Genomic DNA, 25,765 nt, shown 5'->3' with positions numbered 1-25,765 from the left:
TAGTCTTTTGGGAAAGCAGTTTGGCAGTATCTGTTAAAAACACATAATCCTCAAAGCAGAACTCACACTTTGGAATCTTTCCCATGCAAAAAAAGCACTGCTTGTAAAGATATATGGGAAAAGACATCTATTGCAGCATTGTTTGTATGGCAATAAAGTGGGAAGAAAGTGCTTGCTCATCACAGTATAATGGTTGAATAAATTATAGTGCATCCAAGCTATGGAATATCACTTGAGCTTTAAAATGGATAAATTAGATCTACACAAATGACTTGGAGGGATTTCCACAAACTTTTTCTGTCTGTTAACAACAAGTGCATAGAATATGATACAGTTTTTATAAAATAAACACATACATTTAACAATGGCTAAAAATTTTGTGCCTCTTACTGTATATCAGATACTCCTTGACATGTTTAAGGGGATTGACTTGTTTTAATGTTCAATATCCTGTGATGGAGGTGTTATTATCATCCCCATTTCACATATGAGGAAACTGAGGTGCACAGAGACTAAGTAATTTGCCCAAGGTCACACAGGTCAGATGAGAGCTGGAATCTGGACTCTGGAAGTTGAAATCAGAGACCAGATTCTTAATCAGTGTGTTTTACTCTCTGAATAACTGGAAGGTGGGAAGTAAACAAACAAGATAAAGGGAAGTTGCATTAAATTCATGCATCATATGATGGATTTATATACAATTTTAGGTTGGTGTGTATATTCAGAAAGTGATGCATGAAGGAATGGTCCCCAAAATGCAGATGGTAGTTATCTCAGGGAGCTGTGATGGCACATGTGTTTTTATTCTATTCCTTATATGCCCTTTAATTATTTGAATTTCCTACAATGAACATATATTATTTAAAGAATCAAAAAAGGGAATAAACTCTATTCATTGTAGAAAAAAAAAGATTTGTATGTATTTTTTAATTTATTTGGGTTTTCTTACAGGAATGATCATGAACATCTACAAAGTTAAAAGCATGTTCCTGGCCAGTATAGAATTTAAAACTGAAACCAAAGAAACGACTCAAAATGGAAATTGGGTAAGTAAATTACGGTCTTTTGCTTATTGGAATATACAATTAAATAATATTAGACTATCAAAAGACATGGAAAAAATTTCACAATCTATTGCTATATTTAAAAGACAATTTCAAACTAGTATACATTGCAGAATACCCTAAAAAAACTTCATATATATATGTGGTAGCTTAGAAAAAGTCTGGAAGTTTATATACCAGCATACTACATATGTTTATTTCTGGGGATTGAGCTTATGAGTGATATTTTTCATTTCTTCTTTTGCTTATTTTTTCATTTAATAAACACACATTACTTTTAAAATAAGAAAATAAATGTAAGCAATAAAAAAAATCTTAATGTTTTCCCTAGTAAATCAACGAAAAATCAAGATCTCATCCTGAGGAACTGATCACAGATATACACCCAGATTTATCTAAAATGTATATACTGCATTTCTCTATTATTTATAATAGAGAGAAAAACTGTAAATAACTAAATAATCTAACATTAGGACACTGGTTATGTAAATTGTGGGAGAACCATATGATGAAATATTATGCCTCCAATAAAAAGCATGCCTTTGAGAAATTTTTAAAGACATGGAAAAATATTCATGGTATATTGCTAACTGAAAAAATAGAAGACTTTTTGGGTTTTTTTTTTACAGTTTAAACCTTAAAGGGAAAATCATTATATGCTTTTACATTTTATATTTTTCTGCATTTAAAAATACTTTACAATAAATATGCATTATCTTACAAGTAGAAAAATAAATGTTATATTAAAATAGAATAAAATACTATCGTTTTTGAGGATTATGTAAGATCATGCAAGTATTAGCCATGGGAATCAACACTGATAAAGTAGTTCTCCTCTCCCCACCCGCCACAGACACTTTTCTCTCTCTCCTTCCTGACTCTCAGGTTACCTTTTTGTGAAATGAAAAATAGATTGTACAGAAATGTAGAGCACACACTCCATATATCTTAGTTCTTTCCCCTTCACTGAACTACCAGAGGGCAGCGGCTCTCATTCCACCTTTCAGACTATTAGCATCCAAGAGTGATAGCCCTGGTGTCACGGTGTATCCAGACACTGCATCAGTGCGGATCTAGGACAGGGGACAGCTCTGTCCCACAGTGGTGGGTAGCAGGGAGGATGCTTAGTAGGGTGATAATGGATTTCTAGAATAGGGAAAGGACTAAGAAGAATCCTACTAGGGAAGCCTGAGGGGAATTTCATAGGTGGCCCAATGTTCTGTTTCTCTCCAACGATTTAGATAAGGAATAGAACAGAATCTTCTGGAGTCAACACCACTGGCCCAGGCTTACAGCTACCCGTGTTTGGGAGCATTTATGCTCATCTCTTGCACATTCCTGAATCCGATTCCTCATACATAACCCCATCCTTTCATTGCTGTCCTCTTTGGCAAGGCTGACTCTTGCTGGAGCTTTCCCCCATCCTACAGAAATTTGGACCTGTAGGAGGCCTGAAACTAGATTAAGAGTTAATGTGGAGGCCTGAAACTAGATTAAGGGTTAATGTGTCCTTTGCCAAGTGACATCCCACTTTGTAAACAGCAGACAGAAATGCCATGACTTACGCAGAGCTCCAAAGGAATACTAGCTCAGGTGTGCACGCACCTGAGTATTGGTTGATTTTGTTAATATTAATGAGCATATGATTTGGTCTAGTTGCCCTTTAAATTCAAATTAGGCACTGATTAAATAAGAAGACAGCAGAATCAGGATGTGTTTAAACAGCACTTCCCGCCCCCCGCCCCCAGTAAGGTGCCTTGGTCTTGGGTGTGAGTGAGGATGAGCTATTAAGAGTGTTGAGATAACAGAACAGAGAGTTTTCCTTGAATTAAGCAGACTGACTATATCTTAAATAATGATGATGATGATAATAAAAAATAATAATAACTTTGCAGCAGTTTCAACCAGAATACTTGATATTCCTAATACAAATTTTACTCCTGGGCTTACAGCCTCTCCATCTGATTGTCTCTATATTTGTTAACTTAAATAGCCTTCACATTTGTACTCCTGAGTTTGTTTTTAAGGATTTAAAGTGTAAACTACCATTAAATCAATAATTGGAATATTTTTACCAGTAGAGAAAGAGATCTCTCAATAGATAAGTATATGCCCTATTTTATAAAGGACCTCAGAGCTCCTATCAACCAACAGATATTTTCTCAGGTTTCTTTACCTTGGAGTTCATTTCTATTCAGTCCTGGCTGCTGCATCCCTGGCATGCACCCCTTGTGTGAATTATTCATCGGCATTCCTCCTCCTCACATCTCCTCCACCCAACTCAACTCTTGCCCACCCGAAGGCTGTGATGAGTCATGGGAACAGGTGTCCTCCGTCTGGAGCTCACAATCTAGTTCTTGATCCATAAGCCAATCAGCTGTACCTCCTTCTGTTAGCACCTTGCACTGTTAGCTGTTATGTGGGGTAAATGGGCAATAAACATCCATTCTTGGTACCCAGTGGGAAATATGTCTAGAACATTTGAACAAAATCGCTGGCCTAGAAGACACCCCAAAAGATACTTCCTCTTGAAATTCTTCAACTTTCACATATCTGTTTTAATTTAAAAAAAATCTTATCTCCCAAACCAAGTGACATTAGCCAGCTCATTTTTTCTTTTGTTTTTAGTCTTGTACTCTAGAAGACACCAGTTTCCTGTGGGAGCCAAAATTATAACAAATATAAAGCCAGCCAACCAACAAGCAAAGCTGAAAATAACTAATGAGGCTCAAAATCTTTGGGAATTATATTGGAAAGAATACTAAAAAAAGGCCAGTCCATAATATTCGTGATTCCAAGACTTAAGAAGAAGATGCTGGGTCAGGAGCAAAGCCTGGAAACAAAGACAAGAGAGCAATGCCCCCTTGAAGAACTTTGGTCAGCAAAAATATTCTGCACTTAAACTGGAGAGTGTAATAAGCATTTTTATAAGCAGCCTTATAGCTGCAGAGCTCATAAATAGCCCAGATGTCACCAAGGAGATATATTTCTGCATGAAACTTATAATGGTGAACGTTTGAAATGAATTCTCAACATATATGAATGCCTTTTAACCTCATCATGACCTCAATCTTGGAGGCTCTCAATGGCAAATTCATTTATTTTTCATTCTAAGCTATGTATCTATCAATCAAGCTATGTATCTATCTCCACACTTGCAGTTCTGTAAGGAATAGATGCTTGGCCTAAGCATTGTAGTGATAATCCATTAAAATAGTGGTCTTCTGTACATGCTGTTTCAGAAGGAAAAGGCAAAAATCATAACCTGTATATTCTATTTTTAATGGAAACTGGACCACTTGTTAATGTGGATTTCAAAATTCTTTTCCTTAGATCCAGAGGTTAATGGATATTAATAATTTATTTTGGTAAAAACTTCACATTTAGTCTTATTAGGCAATTGCATTCGTGATATGTGACAGAACTCATTGGAGTTACCACCATTAAAAGTTTCATGTAAAAAAAAAAACCAAAACATCTAAAAGTGTTCTGAGAAATTGATCCTGGCAGGAGCAATTAATGGTGTGAGATCCTAAAAGCATGAAGAAACACCACAAACAGTGTGTTTCTATAAGGGTGTGATATCTCCAAACCAAACAGCTCTACAGGAAAAATCTCAGTTTGAAGCACTTAAATTAGATTATTTCTTCTGTTTCCTAAACTCTGCCATTCCACTTCAGGACATTGAAAAATCTGTATCACAGCCTAAATGATTGTGATGTCCGAATTTATTTGCTTAGGATAAACACCACTCTTTGTCTTTTCACTCAGGTTTATTTCTCTCTCTAAGATGACCTAGAGTTAATTATGAGAACCTAGGTGATCTAACATGGTTTACATTTTTAGGTATTCCAAAGAATTTTAAAACCAGGGATGTCAGAACACATATCTGAGTAGTATGAAGGGAGGTGCCAAGGGATTCAGTAAAAAGTGACAATGAACTAGAAAAAGACCACCAAAAGCAACAGTATGGTGGATGCTGTGTTGGGCCACCCGCATCCTCCTTCAGGAAGGAAGAGCTCACTCTCCCAGTTGCAGGCAGCCCTCATCCCTCTCAAGCTTCCAGGATCACCGCAGCAGAAGAGAGTTGCTTCATCCAAGGCCACACCCCTTCCCAAGGCAGCCAATGACAGGTGACTTATCAAATGGGAGGTTATAATAGCCAGACTCTCTCATCCCAACTGGACATCTCAGAATGGTCATGTCATCTTCAGACCAGCTGTGGCTTCTGTTGAGAATGCCTTGTAGTTCAGTTTCTCCCTTTACCCAGTTCTGCATTCTTCCCTTTCCTTTCACAGGTGTTGATTCCAAGAGCTCCCCCTAATAAATGTCAGCTCCCTAATCTCCATCACAGAGTCTGTTTCCTGGGGAGCCCAGTCTGCATAGGTACCAGGTAAACAGTTTGAGCAATGGACGTGTATTATTGTATTCTGTGAGGTAAATACAGTTACTACTCACATTCTACAGAGGGGAAAAGTGAAGCACAAAGAAGTTAGTTACTTGTCATTACTTGTTAAGTCCTTGTTAAGTACTTGAATTCCTTGTCAAAGATTACATACATTTCCAGTGGTAGAGACAGGATTTAAGCCTCAACCATCTGGTCCCAGAGTTCACAATATTAGCAACTACCCTCCTTACACAGGACACCTCATTTAGAAAAACTGTTTACAGGCAACATGAAAGGAAATGAATGATGCAAACGGTTGACTATTATTTTTAAAGCCACTTTGATTTTCTAAACATTGATTCCAGGAGTAGCTTATATCAATCTTAAGTATGGATATATTTTCATATCACTCCAAACTGAAGAAATGCATTCAGCGTGTTTATCTAAAAGTTCCAAGTATATCACATGGTTTACCAGATGTCCATTTGTACAAATGTAACAATCTAGTCTACCATTCCAGAAGGGTTTTTAGTAGTTATCAATGACAGATATAAAATAATATTACTTGTGTGTGTGTGTGTGTGTGTGTGTGTGTGGACAGTTAATCAGGAGGGAAGGAAAATAAATGATGATTTCATTTTCCTTTAGATAATATATATCTTTAAAACTCTATTATCTGCACGTGAATGTCCCCACTATTTCTCCCTCACATTTTCTCCTAGAACCTACATAAATTTTTCTTTTACTTTCTTATTCTTCTAAAGACACTTGGGTCAGCAACATTTTCTCATAGCAACTGTCCATAGAATGAGGAATGATGTTCTTGCCAAAGATTTATTTTGAAGGATGCCTTTCAAACATTTCTTCTTTCTTATTCTGTCTAGATAATGGAGCTCTCTGGTAGACGGTTCTCAAATGAAGCCATTCCTGACAAGTAGCTGTAAACAGCCTAATTCTGGTGTTTCAAATAAACATCTTTAAACGTAATTTCTCCAATCATTCTATTGTTTCATGAACAGTTACTTTACAGAGGAACAAATGTAAATGGAGATATAAATTCTGAAAATGGTAGGTATGGAATAAAACAGAGGGGGTTGGATATTTGTGTTGGAAATAGAGATGCTTAAAGAGCATTGGATAGATTTGCACACTGCTTCATCTTCCCATACAAATAAAACCCAAACGGTTTTCTAAGAGTTTGTGATTTTTAGATGTAGTAAGTGGCCTCATACCTTCATCTTTACAGACTTCAGCTGCCTCTTCTGAAGAAGGGCTGGGCACGGTAGCAGCGCTGGCACCATCTATAAGGCAGAAAGAGAAACACTGTCTCAGAGCCAAATACTGTCAGGTTGGAGCTTCCCTTCCCATCTCACCTCCTACTCTACCGAAGGAAGCAGGAGCCTGTTTCATGCTCTAATACACTGAATGGTCTTTGAAGGGGCTTGGGTTTGTGACTCCCTTCTACGATTAATGGAACAAAAACCCTTCAGTTAAGACAGAGCCTGATGAACTACAAACTACTTTTTTGGTGAAGAAGACTGTTCGTTTGGTAGTATTACACTTTGGCCTTTTGTTTCTTCCCTACCTCTAGAAGAATGGTACATTATTTTTCGTAGTAAAAGACTGTGAAAGAAAGTATATCCTTGCAAGTTTCTACAAAGTGCTTTTATGTGTGTGTTTTTAAAGTTTGGTTTTTCTTAGCACAGCACTTCTATTCCATTACGCCAGGCTGTCAAGCTGCAGGGAGCACATCTGATGGCTGTCAGAGAAGAGGTCCAGGAGAAGGGGTCATTTGTAGGAAAGCACCAAAAGCCGCTTGGTGATTTCATGTCAGCCAAGCACAGAGTGGGGACTAAGGAACTTGGAGGTCCGTGCCCGGGCCTCACAGCAGCAACTAACCTCGTCAGAGCTGGACTTTCTTCTTAGTATTATCAGCACCCCAGTGACTCCACTAGCATTTGGGCTCCAGGATAATAACTAACTTACTAACACTAAAATAGTATATTTAAGACCAGAAGGGTTATCAAAATCATTTGGAATGGTTAATACTTGACAAATGGAAAAGGAATATATACACTTTTTTCATGCAGTAACAAGGTTATGGAACTAAAGATAACTCATACACGTATGGTGACTAACACACATTTAAAGGCTGATCAGATATCTTCTAGTATATCCTTCGTCCATAATGTATATGACTGTTACCTTTAGGTCACCTCTCTATCAGAACAGAGAGTAAGATTTTTGGTAGGGAGACAATTGGAGACGAATCACTTTCTTCTGTTAGATGACAAACTCCTATTAACATCAAAAGAACAAACTACAAACTTTCACCCTTGCCTTCATGTCACATCATCCCATTTCTCTGTTTCCCTTAACGGCAGAACTCCTTTAAAGAGCAGTCCACGTGGGCCTCCCTGGTGGCGCAAGTGGTTGAGAGTCCGCCTGCCGATGCAGGGGACATGGGTTCGTGCCCCGGTCCGGGAAGATCCCACATGCCGCGGAGCGGCTGGGCCCGTGAGCCATGGCCACTGAGCCTGCGCATCCGGAGCCTGTGCTCCACAATGGGAGGGGCCACAGCAGTGAGAAGCCAGTGTACCGCAAAAAAAAAAAAAAAAAAAAAAAAAGAGCAGTCCACGTTATTGCTCTGGACTTCCTTATCTCACGGTCTCTCCATAAAGCACTCCAACTGGCTTCTTCGATCCTCCTTGAAGTCTTCCCTTATCAAAGGTGTCAATGCCTCACTTTGCCAAATCCAATGGTCATTTCTCCTTTCTTATCTTCCTTGACTTCTCAGGAGCCTTTCAGAGTCTACTCTGCTCTTTCTGAAACACTTTCTTGCTGTGGCTGTTCCTTCTCCCCTGGTGCCACATGTCTAGAGGCCGTGGTGTCCCAGGCCTCACTGTTCTCCTTATTTACATGTTCTCTCTAGTGAATCTCACCCAGTCACATGGTTTTAAGTATCATTTCTCTGCCAGTGACTCCCAAGCCTGTATCTCTGGTCCACATCTCTCCCTAGAAATCCAGACTCAGATACCTAACTGGCTTCTTGACATCCCATATGGCCGAGAGTCCTCTTGAATTTACCGTGGCCAAAACTGAACTATTAACTCTGTTAATAAATACTGTGCCCTGTGGCCAGTCTTTCATACATCAGTAAGTGGCACCATCATCCATGTAGTTACTGATGCTAAAAACCTAGGATGTAGCCTGGGTTCTTCTTTTCCCTACGCCCTAGATCCAATCCATCAGCGCATCTTGTTGCTTCTACCTCTGGAACAAAACACATCAGGCCATTTTGTCTCCATTTCCAGAAACCTCCATCACTGCTTTCCTGCTATAGTCTTTCAATTGGTCTCACTTTGGTTCTTTTGACCCATTTTCATTCACAGGCAGAGTGAGCTTGTTAAAACAGATTAGGTCCCTCTACTACTAACAACCTTCCATTGGCTTCTCCTTGTAGTTCTAACAAAATCAAATCTTATGCAGTCAGACATAACCTGGCCCTATGATGTCTTCCCAAATCTCGCACCATGTTCTCCCTCATCCATCACGCTCCAGCCACTCTGAACTTCCTTCTCCAACCTGTTAAAATCAGCCTGAAATCATTTGCATTATCTGGACCCTCCATCTGAAATGCTCTCCCACCATTTCATCATTGAGATTTAACTTTAATTACTGCTCCCTCAGGGAGTCCTCCCCGAGTCCAGCCAACGGAAAGTTGCCTTCTCAGGATTCCTTCTACATTACCTCATTTCTCCACAATGCATTTGTCACTATCATACTTTTTATAAATTGTTTATTTCTGAATCACTGCCACCAGAATATAAGTTTCAAGGAAGCAAAGAAACTGTCTTTACTGTTTGCTGCCCTATTTCAGTGTCCAGAACAGTGCCTGGGTCACCGCAAACCCCGGATAGGTATTTGTTAAATGGCTGTTTGAGGAATAGGACCTGCCACTTTGATTTGATCATGACAGCAGTCAGAACTGCTGGATTATGCTGGTTTGAGATTGTGCTTTTTGCGTGATATGGAAGAGGCCTGCAGAGGTGTGTAGTTAGAATTGAAGCTGGACATTCTATTGAATGAAAGGAAGCTACTTTTATTTTGGAAGAATCACAGCAGGTCAGAAGGACTTTAATAACCAGAACTGCATCTCTGACTTCTCTGCTCTTGGATTAGGGACGCAGAGCAGACACAACAATGTAGGCTGACACTGGCCAAGAGCATAGAGGAATGCTGCCATTGGACTCTGTGCCAGCCACTTAGAAAAGCAAGAAGAGCCCCTCAGGGGTGCATTTAGGAATCTTCTCTACCATGAGAGGCATCCATATTGTGGTGATGATGTTGTCCATCCAAGGGGTGGAGAAGGGAGCTTGTATTCTACCAGTCTCTCCTAACAGGCAAGATGGTCCTAAATCCATAAAGACACTGCCTGTTCTCAACTGATTAGGGGAAAAGAGATGAATAAATAAAAAGCAGGCAGATGTGTGTGCATGTCTGTATGTGTGTGCCTGTGTATGTGTATGCGTGTGTGTGTGTGTGTGTGTGTGTGTGTGTGAACAGGGGTGGGAGAAATCTATGTTGATAAAGACAGTTTGGGACACAGCAGTGAATGAATAAAACCTGTAAAACCACAATATTCAGAGAATGGCCTCAGCTGTCAGCAGCTAGTGGATTAATACCCATCAGCCCCAAACAGTAAAAACAGTGATAGCTTTTCACAGGAGACTCATCTTCCACGGAGCATGACGATGTGGTGGCCGGGAGCTGGGGGCGATGGTGGTGTGGATAACAACAGTTTTCTGTATTAGAAATTCAGTCCATTGCAAGGACTACACTTTAGCAAAGGGAGCCAACTGACCCAGTGGCAGGTACACAAGGTCCTTGCTGCCTTGCTTCAGTGCCTTCTCTGATTGGCCTTCTTCAATTCCATCTTCCAGGTTAATAATAAAAGCTTTCAGTTCTCTAGCAAAAATTCCAAGGTTAATGCAGGAACTTTTCAGTGAAAAACTTATCACACTACCTGGTTTATTTCTAAGAGGCCAGCATATGGCTTAGGACATGAGCAGAGCCCACTATTTCAAAGATGCCCCATCCGTTGGGCTCATTAGAACCAGAAGAATGACTTGGAAAATAGAAAGAAGAAGGAAATTTTTATTTTGGTGGTTATGTTGATAACTGCAAAATTGTATGAATCATTCTTTTAAAGGAGAGCATGCCTGAGTACAAAAGTGGGGAGGAAGAAAAGATAAACCTAAGGTGATGACAATCTCTTTTGAGTCTTAAGTGCTATTTTATTTAAAAATGTTCCATTTATAATCTACAGTAGAAGATCTCTAAGCATTCCATTGGCACATCTGTTCTGCAGTGAACAGAGCTGATGTCAGGAAGGCTTTGGATCTCACTGAGCTCTGGGTGTGAGGTAGTAAGCCTCTGTCACACCTCACACCATCGTCTACAACATACAGAGAAATGACCAGAAGCACAGCTCTTCAAAATTTAATGCAAAACAGTAAAGGACACTCCATTCATTGTGGAAGGAAAGCCTCTGATATATTTCCTGTGAATTTTTTTTTTTTTTTTTTTTTCTTTTTGCGGTATGCGGGCCTCTCACTGTTGTGGCCTCTCCCGTTGCGGAGCACAGGCTCCGGACGCGCAGGCCCAGCGGCCATGGCTCACGGGCCCAGCCGCTCCGCGGCATGTGGGATCCTCCCAGACCGGGGCACGAACCCGTATCCCCTGCATCGGCAGGCGGACTCTCAACCACTGCGCCACCAGGGAGGCCCCCCTGTGAATTTTTTTTAATTAATTTTTTTGTTTGTTTGTTTGCTCCCTGTGGCATGCGGGATCTTAGTTCCCCGACCAGGGATGGAACCCGCGCCCCCTGCACTGGGAGCAGAGAGTCCCAACCACCGGACCACCAGGGAAGTCCCCCTGTGAATGTTTTTCATTTCATTTTTCCCTCCAGACTAAATCTGCTGATTTTGACCTGCCCTAAGTCAGCTCAGCTCTGACATGGTCCTTCCAACCTCTGCCTGTCCCACGTAGAGCATCACTGAGCAAACTGTGATCACACGGGAGAAAAGTGGGGCTGGTGATTGAGACCTGAGAGGGAGGGTACCCTTCTGATTGGTGAGCCTGACACTTGTAGTTAACAGGGTTGGTGGCTTCCTGAGGGAGACCTGAACGAATATTGATATTAACCTGGTGAAACGGTATAAATATTTTCAGAAAAGGGCACTAAGTAAAGCCATGTTCACCTCTGGGGATGAGGCCTAGGAGACGCCTCAAAAGAAATCTGAGCTCACCTGCTTCTTGGCTCTCCCCTTCCATTTCTTTGGCACTTGGCTTTTCCTGTGGACCGTTCTCATCTTTCAAGAAAACGACAGAGGAAAAAAAAATACATCAAGTCAATTTATGAAATATCTCTTTATGGCTAATATGCAGCACTGAAATTAACTGTAACCAGTGTAGCATGACTCCCCATAAAACAAGGCAGAGAGATGAATCAGAGGTGTGAAACAGAAAAATTACCTACATAAATAGGTGTATTTATCCTTGTCCCTTCTCACATGATTTGCTTGGTGGAAAGTTGAACTGCAGTAAACAAAATTCACTCGGCAGTTCCAGTGACATCTCTCTCCTTGCACAACATTTCCCAAAATGCAATACAAATTTTAATTCCAATCTGCTTTTTTTTCCTTGACTCAAGCAATATGCACTGTGTAAGGAAACTTGGTTGGTTACGTTCCTATGCCCTTTATTTTCCTGTTTGATGTATGTTGCAAAAGAACCCCTATTTTTACTTAATTTTTTAGACATTTACTTACATTTTACACATGACAGTCTAACATATCTATGCTCTGAAATATTCTGTGTTGAACAGATTATGCTGGTCAAGCTTATGCCGTAGTACATAACTCCTTGAAAAATTAATAACTGGACAGGTATAATGGTGGCTATATATTAGAAACTAGCTAAAAATTCTCTTTGGCTTAAAATATATAATATATATCTGTGGATTTATGTGTAGAAAAAAATTAACTCTTCAAAGGCAAATAAAGGCATCATTTTATAATTCATTGCTGGGAGGGTTTCCAAGTCTCTCTGTGTTTGGAAAAAATTTTTTTAAATGATAAAACATAAGAGATGTCGTTAAAGTACAGAAAACAGAGAAGCAGAAGTTATCAGCACATATTACTATGGGTTAAAGATGGCCACAGACCCTTGTCTCTCAAGAAGTGGAATCTATTTCTTGTCTCCTTAAATTCGAACTGGTTCTGTGACTTGTTTAGACCAGTGAAATGTGGAAGTGATGTCTGGGCCCCCCAAGCCAAGGCCTCAGAGGACTAGCAGCTTCCACTTTCTCCCTCTGGGAATCCAGCCACCCTGCTGTAAAGACACTCAGATTAGCCTCCCAGGTGGAGAGGGGTACATGGAGCAGCAGAGAGGGGCCAGACATGTGGGTGAAGCCTTTTCTCACCTTCCAACCCAGCCCTGCTGCCAACTGAATGCACCCAAGTGATGACATCAGCCAAGGCCACAAGGAGCAGAAGAATCACCCAGCTGAGCCTTTTTAAAATTCCTGCCCACAGCCAGGCTCAGATCACTTAAACTTGTTGCACTTGACAGCTTTGACCCACCATCTGCTACAACTATCAACTCTTAATCCAGAGGCAAGAGGATGGGGAATCCTCCCCAGAGGAGGACTCAACTAGTAGAGCTGAAACAAGAGCCCCAGAAGCAATGGGGAAACAGTTCACCAAGCAGCTCTAAAAAACAACCTTTTGAGGAGAGCTGCAAATGGAAAAAGATTTGGAATTGACCTGAACGAAAGAAAAATTTTATAATAGAATGACAAAGATAAATAAATAAATGAATAAATGAATAAATAAATAAGAGTGACACTGACGTGGGGAAGGGATGCTATCAATGAATAAATATATCAGTGTGTATATAATTCCCTCTGGCCAGCACTGTGCCATTTGTCACGCGGGACACAGTATAACCTGGGATGGCTCTGTAACTCTGTAAACCCAAGGTTCTGCGTGACATATTTCCAAAGATATTTCTGATATTTTCTCTGTTCTGGTACTCTGCGGAGGCTCTGGCACTGGCTTTTTTTTTTTTTTTTTTTTTGCGGTATGTGGGCCTCTCACTGTTGTGGCCTCTCCCGTTGCGGAGCACAGGCTCCGGATGCGCAGGCCCAGCGGCCATGGCTCACGGGCCCAGCCACTCGGCGGCATATGGGATCCTCCCAGACCGGGGCACGAACCCGTATCCCCTGCATCGGCAGGCGGACTCTTAACCACTGCGCCACCAGGGAGGCCCTCTGGCACTGGCTTTTGCTGTAGGAAGGAAATAGCCATCACTGCTGCTCCTGCTGCCCTAACAAGGCCAAGCTGGTGCAGGAGCATGTGTCAAAAACATAAGTCAGATGGGTTTCCCTGGTGGCGCAGTGGTTGACAGTCCACCTGCCAATGCAGGGGACACGGATTTGTGGCCCGGTCTAGGAAGATCCCACATGCCGCGGAGCGGCTGGGCCTGTGAGCCATGGCCGCTGAGCCTGGGCGTCTGGAGCCTGTGCTCCGCAACGGAAGAGGCCACAACAGTGAGAGGCCCGCGTACCGCAAAAACAAAAAAAACATAAGTCAGTGTTTCCCCCTTTCTCCCACCAAATGGACTCAGACTCAAGCAGGAGAGATCTACCAGTTTTCCTATCTCCCCCAACAGGCACCACCCCCACTTTTTTTTTTTTTTGGCCGTGCCATGCAGCACATGGGGTCTTAGTTCCCCCACCAGGGGTTGAACCTGCATCCCCTGCACTGGAAGCATGGAATCTTTTTTTTTTGGAAGCATGGAGTCTTAACCAATGGACAGCCAGGGAAGTCCCAGACAGACCTTTTAACACAGATTCCACAATAGGCTTGAAGTCTGCAGTGACAGGCTGCTTTTAAACTTAGTCTGGTGACCACATCTCCTATGGAGTGGGAGGTAAAAATCTTATGAAGAGAGGAAGGTAAGAAGGGAAACAGAAACAACAATTGAGTCACAGGAAAGTGAAGAATTTTTTCCACCAGTTCTAAACTCATGAAAAGGAAATTCATGGACAGACCCCCAAGTCCAACTTTATAATAGTAAAAACCAGTCTGGCTCTTTATCTAACCTACTGTTACTGGGTTTTACCCTTAATCCCTGTGCCCGTGGTCCCACTCCCTACCACAGTCTGGCATGTTCTGTTTTCGACTTTGAGTCTTGGCTGTGGGGTGGTCTGGTTGCAGGATTTCTGCCCTTGGGGAGCAAATTCAAGAAACACTTGGCATGTTCATCGCGGAGTAAATGCCTTCTAGAAGAATGCTGGATTTGGCATTTGAGTAACTTGCCCTCAAATGAAAAGGCTCAGGTATATTGCTGTCATCAATTTCCAAAGACAGTGCAACCTCATGGCCAGCAGGGGGAACCAGTGTAGAAGTCTGGCTTTCAAAGGCCAGTTGATAACATTCTCGGGCAATTAGGTTAGCATTCATGTCACTTTTAGAAGGACAGTTTGGCTGGCTTCTAACATTCCATCCATTTAAAATACCTCAATTGGGTGAGTTCTTAATGAAACAGTGGGCTTCCTCTGGTAGGAAAGAAAAAAATCCCATTACACATTTACCCATATTGGATAAGAACAAGCTTTCCTTTTATCAGCCTTGTCTGTCTAGCTATCTTCACAGACAGCATATAAACAATAAAAAGTTAAGTAGAGTGGGGAATGTAAACTTGTGGTTTTTAGAAGGGATTTAAAAGGCTTACAATAAATGTGAAGAAGTATAGGGAAATGACAGGCTTTTTTGTGAGCTTAAAACATGTCACACGGAAACTAAATTCTCTTACTTGATATACCTATAGGGTCCCATATTTACTTCTGATAATAAGTTTCCATATCACTCACATTGAATGTCACATAATACTACTTTCCCACGCCAAAAAGCACAGTGACCTGTGTGAGTTCTAATGGTTGAATCATTTTTGCTTCTCCAGTATTAAAACCATGCCCTCTATTCTTTCAATCCATACTTATGGAGCACATACTATATGCAAGGATATTTCAGGAATTTTATAGAAATAAAAGTAAGAGACTCCTGCTGTGAAGTTGGAAACAAGTAGAACCCTGCAGGTTTCCCCCCCTCCCCTGCCCTTCCCCAAGTATAAAACCAAGCAGTTAATGATTAGGAAAATAGAGTCACAGACTCAGTGTCTGATGTTCATTCCTGAGTCGTTTTACAGATACCATAACCGCCACCAGAGGAAAAAAAGTTAACTGCATGATGACCAGACAGACGCTAGCCATGACATAAGCTGCTCCAACTTGAGTCTATGGCTACCACAATTCCAAGGACTGGCCTCAAGAGAATGGGATTAACATTATTGCACATAATAATCTATATCTCTGTGGGTATCAAAATAATTGTAGCTTGTTCTGCCCATATATGTAAGCAGGAAACTAAAATTGTCAGCAAAGAGATGCTACAGACCCATGTTGACATCTTCCAGTTTGAGAATATGTTGCCTATGTCAGCATGAAAAAGTTACAGAAGACAGACCTTCACCCCTAATCCCATAGAAATGGAATGATGTCTGAAAAGTGGGGATTTGTAAGCAGTTCTTTGCAGGAAACTGCCCTCAGCAGGAAGCCCCTTTTCTTGTCACTTTAGCAAAGCTACACTGTAACTAATTTTAAACAAGGTACCCCCATGCTCTACTCATCTCCGGCCCAAGAACACCTTTCAAATCTTTTAATCGCACAATAACTTGTCAGTTCTTCTGGTAGATCAAAGAAGTAGAAATGAAGAATAAGTAATTAACAGATGACTAGATCTCTTCCCTAGCTTCCCCTTCAGAATCTCGTGAACAAACTGTGCGACGAAACTGTGTGAACATGATAACGTGTAGGGGAGGATAATAAGTCCACGAGCCTGCATGCAGTGGGGAATGGTGACCACTCTGACGCCCTATCTCAGTGATTAATTGAGACTAGTCCCCTACTTGCCTTTAAAACTTTCATGGCTGAGCGGAATCTTTGGAGGTGGCTTTTGGGGGATGCTGAGTCTACCATCTCCCTAGATTGCTGGCATTCTGATGAACGGTACCTTTCCTTTCTACCATTTGTGAGTATTGATTTTGTAAGGGGTGAGCAGAAGGACCCCCCCCATCAGATAACAAAGTGAATTCGTTTAATTGTGTAGTTCATGTTTAATTTTATATGGACGAGCTTTAGAAGGGCAAAATTTCAATGTTGTGGCTACAAATTGCTATCCTGATATCTGCAGTTCCATTTTTGAACTGTGCGTGGGGATGGGAAGAGCAAGGGGAGGTAAATCAGAACAAATTCATCCTTACTACTGGGGAAACAACCGGATGGGTACTGCCCGCTGGTATACTATTACCTTTTCTTATAAAGGCCCAAGATTTCTGGACCTGGACAGGGTGCAGGCAATTCAAATACAGTGCTTTGCAGATTGGATTATTGATTCCAATTCTTCAGTTCCCTGTAATGGATTATTTATCTCAGTGTCCTTCCATTGTTGTTGGACTTGACCAAGTGATATGGCTAATGAAATGTTAGTGGACATGATAGGAGCAAAGAGCTTGAACGTGTTGCATAATTGGACTTGGTGTTTGTGCTTCTGACATTGGCCATGACAAGAAGATGCCTCTGCAGCTGCTGGTTTAAAGATGAGCAGGAGCAGCCTTGGCCCAAGTTACAGTCTGGAGGCAAGCCCAGAGAACTCACAGCTTGAATTAGAACTGCCCAGCTGAGCCCAGCCTACATCAGTGGAACCACGGTCAACCTGTAAACTTGTGAGCATGAGAATAAATCTTTTAGTTAAGGCAGTGCACTATGGGGTGACTTGTTACACAGTATTATTGTGACAATAGCTGATGAATACAAATGGTATATTCATTTTTCTTAGGTCAGGAAGACGCAGTTATTTTTTTCAACTCAGCACTTTTTCATTTATAAGGAATTCAGTCTTAAATTTTGTATTTTGCCACCCAGCTACATTCTCATCTTACACATTCCAAAACTCTCTAGAAGACACACCCTCAAAAAATAAATTTAGCTTATATAAGGAGTGCTCTCAATGAGTATGCACTGCCATCAATGTTTATGTTTTATTTAACAGAGTTATGTGGGCAGCAGGATAATATTATTGATAGTTAATGCCAGCTAACATGTATTGGATATTGGCTGTGTTCTGCTCAGTGTCTAAGTGCTCTGAATACATTATCAAATTTAATTCTCATAACAACCCAATGAGGTAGGTATTATTATTATCCACATTTCGTGGATGGGGAAACTGAGACCCAGAGGTGTTAAATCATTTCCCTGAGATCCCACAGTGATGTCAGCAGGGTTTCAACCCAGTCAGCTGATACCAGTGCCCACTAGTGTCTCCCTGGACATGCAACTAGTATTTGTTAGCTGGGTAAGCTGGTTAAATTATGGGTCAGTAAAAGCATGGGAAAATGATACTTAATATAATAGCTGAAGAATTAAACTATAATCTCATACAAATTAATGTAGAACACCAAGAACATTGAGAAACTAGCTCTTCTGACACTTAAGCCAGATGGGTGCAAAGCTACAACTCTAAATTCATTTTTTAATACTAAAGATATTTTTATTTTGAACTAATTTTAAACAATGGAGAGTTACAAGAACAGTACAAGAAACTTTCTTTTTTGCCCTGAACCATGTGAGAGGAAGTTGGGGACATAATCACTCACTTATTACCCCCATCAGCCCTGAATACTTTAGTCTATATTTTCTACAAAGACATTCTTCTTCACGATCACAATGCAACCACCAAGATCAGGAGATTAGCAGTGATGACATTCCTACCATGGAAGCCACAGAACACAGTCAAGTTTTGCCAATTTTCTAAGAATACCTTTCACAGCAATCTAGGATCACACACTACCTTTTGTTGTCCTGTTTCTTTAGCATCCTTCAATCTGAGACCGAGATGCCCTCCTGACCTCGCCTGCACTCCGCACGGGGGGTGGGGTGGGGTGGTGGGGGGTGGTGGGGGCGGGTTCACCACCTCACCACCACCACTTCAATGTGAATATCTACCTTGCTCAGCCCTGCTTAGTGGTTTCAGGAAGAAAGAAAGCAAAGAATGAAAGAAGTGGGGGGCAGTGGATGCTAGTTCCAAACATTTAAACATTTTGTTCTGGAGGTGTCATCAGCCAATTGATCTATCTTAATAGATTGAGCTTAGAAAAGTAAGTTCCCGAATTGGCTGCCTCACTACTTTAATGAAAAGCCTCATGCATGTGGCTATTCCAGTGCAGATGAAAGAGGTGTACATTTGGGCAGTCACCATCTGACATGAGCGGTAGCTGATGCCTCCTAGGCACCAGGCATTTACGCACCTCCGACCCATTGCTGTGAATCCCTCCACAGTCCTACTTAGACTTTTATCTACATTTTTACAGATGAAGATTTTAAGGTTGTGGGAGGTCAAACAACTTCCCTGAAGTCCCACAGTTAGTGGCAGAGCTGAGACTTTAACTCAGGTCCAGATTGCGCCAAAGCCTGAGGTCTTTCTTGCCTTGCAGATTCCTGTGACCTCTTCTGACCCTTGAGAGCTAAATTGTAAGTCTTCCACTGAGAAAGATGCTCTTGCTGTTCCTGAGGTGTCCTCAGCCACCAGTACAGTGCCTACAATCCCATAGGGGCTCCGTAAACACTTGTCAAGGGATTAAGAAGGAAACTTCATTCTCCCCTAAGAAGTAATAATTTTGTTGTCATTCAAACCATATTTCAGCTCTCAATGTAGAAAAGGTATTGTGTTTATCTGAGCCTCTGGTTGAACCTCATTAAACTGTGGACAGTTAAAAATGTCACATCTTGGGCTTCTCTGGCGGCGCAGTGGTTGAGAATCCACCTGCAAATGCAGGGGACATGGGTTTGAGCCCTGGTCCAGGAAGATCCCACATGCCGCAGAGCAACTAAGCCTGTGCGCCACAACTGCTGAGCCTGCGCTCTAGAGCCCACGAGCCACAACGGCTGAGCCCACGTGCCACAACTACTGAAGTGTGCGTGCCTAGAGCCTGTGCTCTGCAACAAGAGAAGCCACCACAATGACAAGCCCGTGCACCGCAATGAAGAGTAGCCCCCGCTCGCCACGACTAGAGAAAGCCCGTGTGCATCAACAAAGACCCAATGCAGCCAAAAATAAAAATTAATTAATTAATTTTAAAAATTAATTTAAAAAGTCACATCTCTTTGATCACAAATAATGGTTCCTAAAAATCAAATGTGGTACCCTGTAGGAAGCAGCAGTAGTTAAAGAGTTCATCTGTTTTTACCACCACCCTGGTCCAGCCTCCATTCCCCCTCTCCTGGACTGGGGCAATGGTCCTTATTCTCAACCTAGAAGCCAGATGGCTTGCTTTAAAATGTTTAAGTCAGATCACACCATTCCTCTGCTCACATGCTCCAAAACGCTCAACGGCAGCAAGGCCTGTGTGCTGGAGAACCTGCTGTTTTCCTGCCCTGACTTCTTTCTAATCTCCTCCCCACTCACTTAACTCCAGCCACACCGGGCTCTGTGCTGTTCCTCCGGCACATGAGGGTGTCTTCTTCCCAGGTCTTTGTACTGCTCGTCCCATCCCCTCTGCCTAGACTGCTTTTCCCCCAGGTTCTTCAAGTCTTTGCTCAAACACTCCCCTTTTCAAACTGTGCTGAACATGTCACTTGAAATTGCAACATCTCCCCAATCCCCACACACTCCATTCCCACCTTGATCTGCTTTTTATTTTTGTCTTTTTCAATCATCCATCACCTTCTAGTATTTAATTTACATAGGTGTTATGTTCATTGTTTACACATATCTGCCCCTAATTGAGTATAAGCTCCACCAAGGCAGGGATCTTTGCTTCACTGTCTGCTGTCTCCGAAGAACCTAGACTGAACATACGCTGTTCAATAAATATTTGTGAATTAATGAAACATGCTCATCCTTTACCTGGCCTTGCATGGTTACTTCACAAATTAATCAGGGAAAAAGGGGAAAATTACTTCCTGTTCCACGTTCCTCAGGTTACTTATGAAATATGAAGTTCCTACATCATGTGGGGCAGAAGTTTTTAAGAAAGGTTACCCTAGACACAGAGCCCAGGCTCTAGTTACAATACACCTGTCACCATTTTGTCTTCTTACTGGAGCAGTTACCTTACAGAAGGAATCCCTTCCCCAGGCCAGTGGAGGTTATGTGTGGAACTTGTTACAATGCAGTTATGCAGATTGATGACTTAGAACCCCCTGGGAGTGGAGTGGGGCACACAGAGCCCATTTGGGGAGATGCTGAGCAGTGGTCTCCTGGCCGCTAGTAGCGCAGTTCACTCAAAATAAACTCAAATAGTATTACAACCACACCCCATTCACAGAGTCTGTGTAAGACCCATGGCTGGTCTTCAATTTTAGGACAGAGAAGACCATCATCTGGTCCTACCTCTTTCCAAGAATGTCCCAAAACAGCCTATTTGTGTGTTTAGGGGGAAGAGGAAATAATTAAACCCAGGGGTCCCCAACCCACGGACCGCAGACCAGTACTGGTCTGTAGCCTGTTAGGTACCGGGCCGCATAGCAGGATGTGAGTGGCAGGCGAGCGAATGAGGTTTCATCTGCGGCTCCCCATTGCTCCCCATCACTCACATTACCGCCTGAACCATCCTCCCCCGCCCACCTTCCATGGAAAAATTGCCTTCCACGAAACCGGTCCCTGGTGCCAAAAAGGTTGGGGACCGCTGATCCGCTGATTAAACCTGTTATTTTTAAAACATATGTACCTGTTAAGGGAGACCTAAATGTGATGCAAGTTCAAGGAAAGGAAACGTATGAGACTGTAGCATGCAACTGTTTCTTCCATATATTTTGTAGGTTGGTAAGTAGAGTGTCAAGTATACAATAAGAAACTCAACAAATATCTGCCACAGGATTGAACTTTATAGCGTTTCCACAAGGAAGGTATGACCCCACCATACCAAAACTTGCCAGTGGCATATCTTGGTATAAAAATAGCACAAGGCAATGCACCCGAGAACTATTTTCAATATCAGACATCCCATCTTAATAGATAACATATAGTTCTCCCATATGGCATATTAGTACAAATACTTTTACTCTGATATGGTTCGTTTTTAATCCAAGAATTTCCAAGTACTTTACAAACACTATTCATTAGCGCAGTCTTCCCTGGGGAAGTTGCAATGCCTCACAGAGATACAAAACACAATCAATAACCATTAAGGAACGACAATAATAAGAAACATATTAATGTGTGTGTGTTTTTTTAAGAATAGGAAACCAGCAAAGGGGAATTAAGCAACTTTCCATAAGTATTGCAATGAATTCATGGTGCAACTAGGGTTAGAAATCAACTTATGCTGGTGTTCATGGTTATAAATTACACTGGTTTTCAGGTAGTAAAACATAACCTGGTGTCTACATCATAACTGGGAAAATTATGACCAAAATAAAGCTTAGCACAATAATGGGCTTCTTTTGCTCTCTCTCAAACAAAACAACAATTGTACTTTTTCGCTAACTTTAAGCCCTCAGGTTCAATTTCCTTCTAAAAATTATATTTCTCGCTATTTTCATTTATGTTTCTGAATTGAGATAACTGGTGTGCCTACACATTTTGTTTAAAACAGGCACATATTGTGCTCTGTGCAGATGTTAAATACAGAACTGGCAAGACAAAACACTGTTTTGCTTTTTTGTTGAAGAACAGAAAATACATAAAGATGTTCTCTGAAAGAAGAATCATCCCATGAATAAATTCAAAAGCTGTTAGGCATCTTTGTCATGAATTAATGTTTGTTGAGTACCTACAGAGTTCAAGATGGCGGAGAGGGAATAAATTAGGTTATTTGAAAGACAAAAGACTTTCCCTTTGGGAGTTGACAAAAGAAAGATGGATGGAGTGGTTTCCTGAGAGGTACCTGCCCGCAGAAGGTGAAATTAAAGCTTGAGGCAATCCAGAGATAAACATAAAATTCTATCTCATATAGGTAGATCTCAATAAATGTTGGGTATTTCAGCTGAATTAAATGAGAAATATCTGACTAAGTGCTTCAATTATCCACTTTGCTTTGCCCACATGGCTCTTTGGGAAATCACTGATTGAAGATGTACATGTGCTGAGTGCAAGTGTCCCTTGGGGAGGTGACAATTCAATACACATATATGTGAAGCTGCACAAGGTTCACTTACAATGGGAAGTTAAAACCTCCATTTTCGTGTTTCTATCCTTTCCCCCCCTTAAAATAGTTGCTCCTTCAGTGTTGAAACATGCTATTTTAAGTGGTGAAAATAAAAATTTTAAGACGCTGATGTGGTATTTTGAGCTTTAGGGTGAAAGCAATGTATGGGTTTTCCACAATTCAAAATGAACTTTTTATAAACATGGGCCCTAACTCAAAAATAATCCTATAGATGATAAAACCTGACAACCACTCCTAAGCTTACTATCAACTATAAAAACAACAGTGCTATATACATGTATTTTATCTCTCTTTATAAATGGTGGAGTTCTAGTAATGGTTTTAACCAAATATTTACTTAATAGATATTAAGCTAGTTAATGGTTATTGGGCACTAAAAATGTGGTGCGTCCAAGTTGAGATGTGCTGTAAATGACAACTACACATCTGGTTTTGAAGACAGCACAAAAAAATATATTAACAATTTTTGTATTGACATGTTGAAATGACAATAGTTTGGTTATATTGGGATACATAAAATATAGAGTTACAATTAATGTTGCCTGTTTCTCTTACTTTTTGAATAAACATTGCTTAGCAAAATTTAAAAAAAATTCTCAAAATTTAAAAAAGGTAAAAATTATATCTACATTTATGGGTCACATTATAATTCTCTTGCATGGTGCTACTCTCGAGATAATTGGTGAGGAATGGAACAGTGCAGCAGATAGATACTGAAGTGGAAGCTGTCAAATCCCCACCGTTGTCCCTTGGGCCCCTTCTCTGATCTCCACGAACTCCCGTGGCTGTGGCTTCTCCTTGTGAACACGTGTGGCACTCTGCCATAGGGTTTTTTCTAGTCTCAACAGGCTACTTGTCCTGTACAGCCAATTTGGAAGCAGCCCTCAACCAGTGATGGACAGGAGTAGGAAATTAACACCTGCTTTCATGCCCCCTGAGTGGGACAACTCTGAGGCTCCCACATGGTCTCCCAGAGTTCTCCTGCAGGACCCAGTCCTGCATTTCTCTCCTTCCCTTCCCTGTCTCATGTCCCTATTTCCCTCCTGGTGCTTCCTGGAATCACTCCCCAGATCAACTGCTTGCCCTTGAATGCTTGTCTTAGGGTGGGCTTCTAGGGAACCTGATCTAAGACATTTTTAAATCAAATAATTACACAAACATATTGTCCCCAATCATGATAAATGCTAGTAGAGGCAAGGGCTTCTAAGGTCATCAGAGAGGGCTTCCCTGTGGAATGGGCATTTGAGCTGAGAAGTTAAGGCATTTACTATGTGAAATTAATCAGTAGAAATGAATAAGGCAAAAAGGGAGAGATGGATGAGTGCTCCAGGTGGAGTGAAGAGCATGTCCAAAGGCCCTTATGTGGGAAAGACCCTGGCATCTTTGAAGACGTGGGGTGGCCAATGGGGCTGAAGCTTAGATGGTGAGGGCCACAAGCCTGGCTTAAATGAGAGCTACGCAGGCAAATGTAGTAGGAGGAATTAACGTGGAGAGGGAATGTTCCAAGGTGGGGAACAAGGCTAGAGGTGAGAGTGAGCATACGTGATTGGGAGTCACTGCTGGAGCACTGTCAGCAAGGGGAGTGGAGCATGGAGAGAAGCCAGATGAAGAACTAGCGGTCTTATTACAAAGGGCTTTGTACCCTTTGCTAAGGAGGCAGATGCTTCCATGGAGGGTACTAGGGAACCATGGAAAGGTTCTCTCTCACATGGCTGCTTTGTGGCATATGGATTGATGGGGGTAGCAGGACCAGATAAGTGACCCATATGGAATTGACCAAAATACTCCAGACAAGAGATGATAGAAGTCTGAGATAAAGGGGTGGCAGGTGAAGAGAGAGAGAGAACAGGATGGAATGAGGAGATAGTCAAGCGTAGAATCAACTGCCTTTGGTGAGTAGTTGGAGGCATGAAGGAGGAAGAGTGGTTCCAGCCTCTACTGTAAGAGCTCAGAATTATCCCATTTAACACTCATAACAACATCCTGATGCAGACGTGACAACTATTCTATTTTATAGGTGAGGAAATGATGTCTGTTATTTTATTTTATTTTTATTTTTTATTTTTTTTTGCGGTACGCGGGCCTCTCACTGTTGTGGCCTCTCCCGTTGCAGAACACAGGATCCGGATGTGCAGGCTCAGCAGCCATGGCTCACGGGCCCAGCCACTCCGCGGCATGTGGGATCTTCCCAGACCGGGGCACGAACCCATGTCCCCTGCATCGGCAGGCAGACTCTCAACCACTGCGCCACCAGGGAAGCCCGAGGTCTGTTATTTTAAATAACTCTTTCAAAGGTTCTACAGCTAGTAGGGAATGGAAACGGGATTTGAGCCTTGGTCATCTGCTTCCAAGTGAAATCTGTTCATCACGATGCTCTAATGCTGGAATCCCACCCAAGCATATGGCCTGGGAACACTGGAGGTTGGGGAGCTGTTACTGAATCTGGGAAACAAAAGGGTTACATGCTGATGTAAGGTGCCCATGAGATATGTTGTAGAGATGTTTCAGTAGAAAGGAAGTGAAGTCAAGCAGATGGAGAGGAAAAATAGTCCAGTAGAAATCCTTCTAAAATAATATTTGGAAAATTTGTATAAGACTTTCCAAAAAAGTAATGTGGTCATTTTTTAAATAAAGTTATGTTACTTACTGAAATTCCTGGTTAGCTTTCTGTTTTTCTCTTTTGTGACTTTGTCTGGTTTGTATGTTTTGACTGATGGTCTGAAATAGTTGCTTCCTATATCATTCTCTTTATGTCACAAATAGGAATACATCCTACTGTGAGCCCTCTTCACCAGCCTAAGCAAAAGGAGAACTCCAGCCTCCTTTATCCCATTTCTGCATACATTCTATGATTTCCAGACCTACTGTAATTTCTCCTTTTCCTACATGTGTCCACATCCTCATGTTTTCTTTCCCATCAAGCCGTGCTTTAAGAATGCATCAGCTGTCATTTTCAATTTAGTGGAAATTACTTTTATTTAGTAATTAACTCATCACCTCTCCCAAGTCTGTTGATAACACT

At 41.6% G+C, this 25,765-nt stretch overlaps 1 protein-coding gene across 3 annotated transcripts in view; it reads right to left on the bottom strand.

Annotated features, from left to right (window-relative positions):
* Positions 1-25,765, bottom strand: part of MACROD2 (mono-ADP ribosylhydrolase 2) — a 1,992,245-nt gene that overhangs the window by 114,829 nt on the left and 1,851,651 nt on the right. For all 3 annotated transcript variants that reach the window (XM_060078113.1, XM_060078114.1, XM_060078115.1), the window contains 2 exons: positions 11,763-11,825; positions 6,684-6,752 (listed from right to left, as the gene is read on the bottom strand). In XM_060078113.1, coding sequence (XP_059934096.1) covers positions 6,684-6,752; positions 11,763-11,825 — 132 coding nt within the window. The remainder of the gene's footprint in view (positions 1-6,683; positions 6,753-11,762; positions 11,826-25,765) is intronic.

The sequence above is a fragment of the Mesoplodon densirostris genome, chromosome 16 (assembly GCF_025265405.1).
Source record: "Mesoplodon densirostris isolate mMesDen1 chromosome 16, mMesDen1 primary haplotype, whole genome shotgun sequence".
NCBI classification, from domain to species: domain Eukaryota; kingdom Metazoa; phylum Chordata; class Mammalia; order Artiodactyla; family Ziphiidae; genus Mesoplodon; species Mesoplodon densirostris.
The sequence above is the reverse complement of the archived record's forward strand: the minus strand, read 5'-3'. Positions and strand labels throughout refer to the sequence as shown.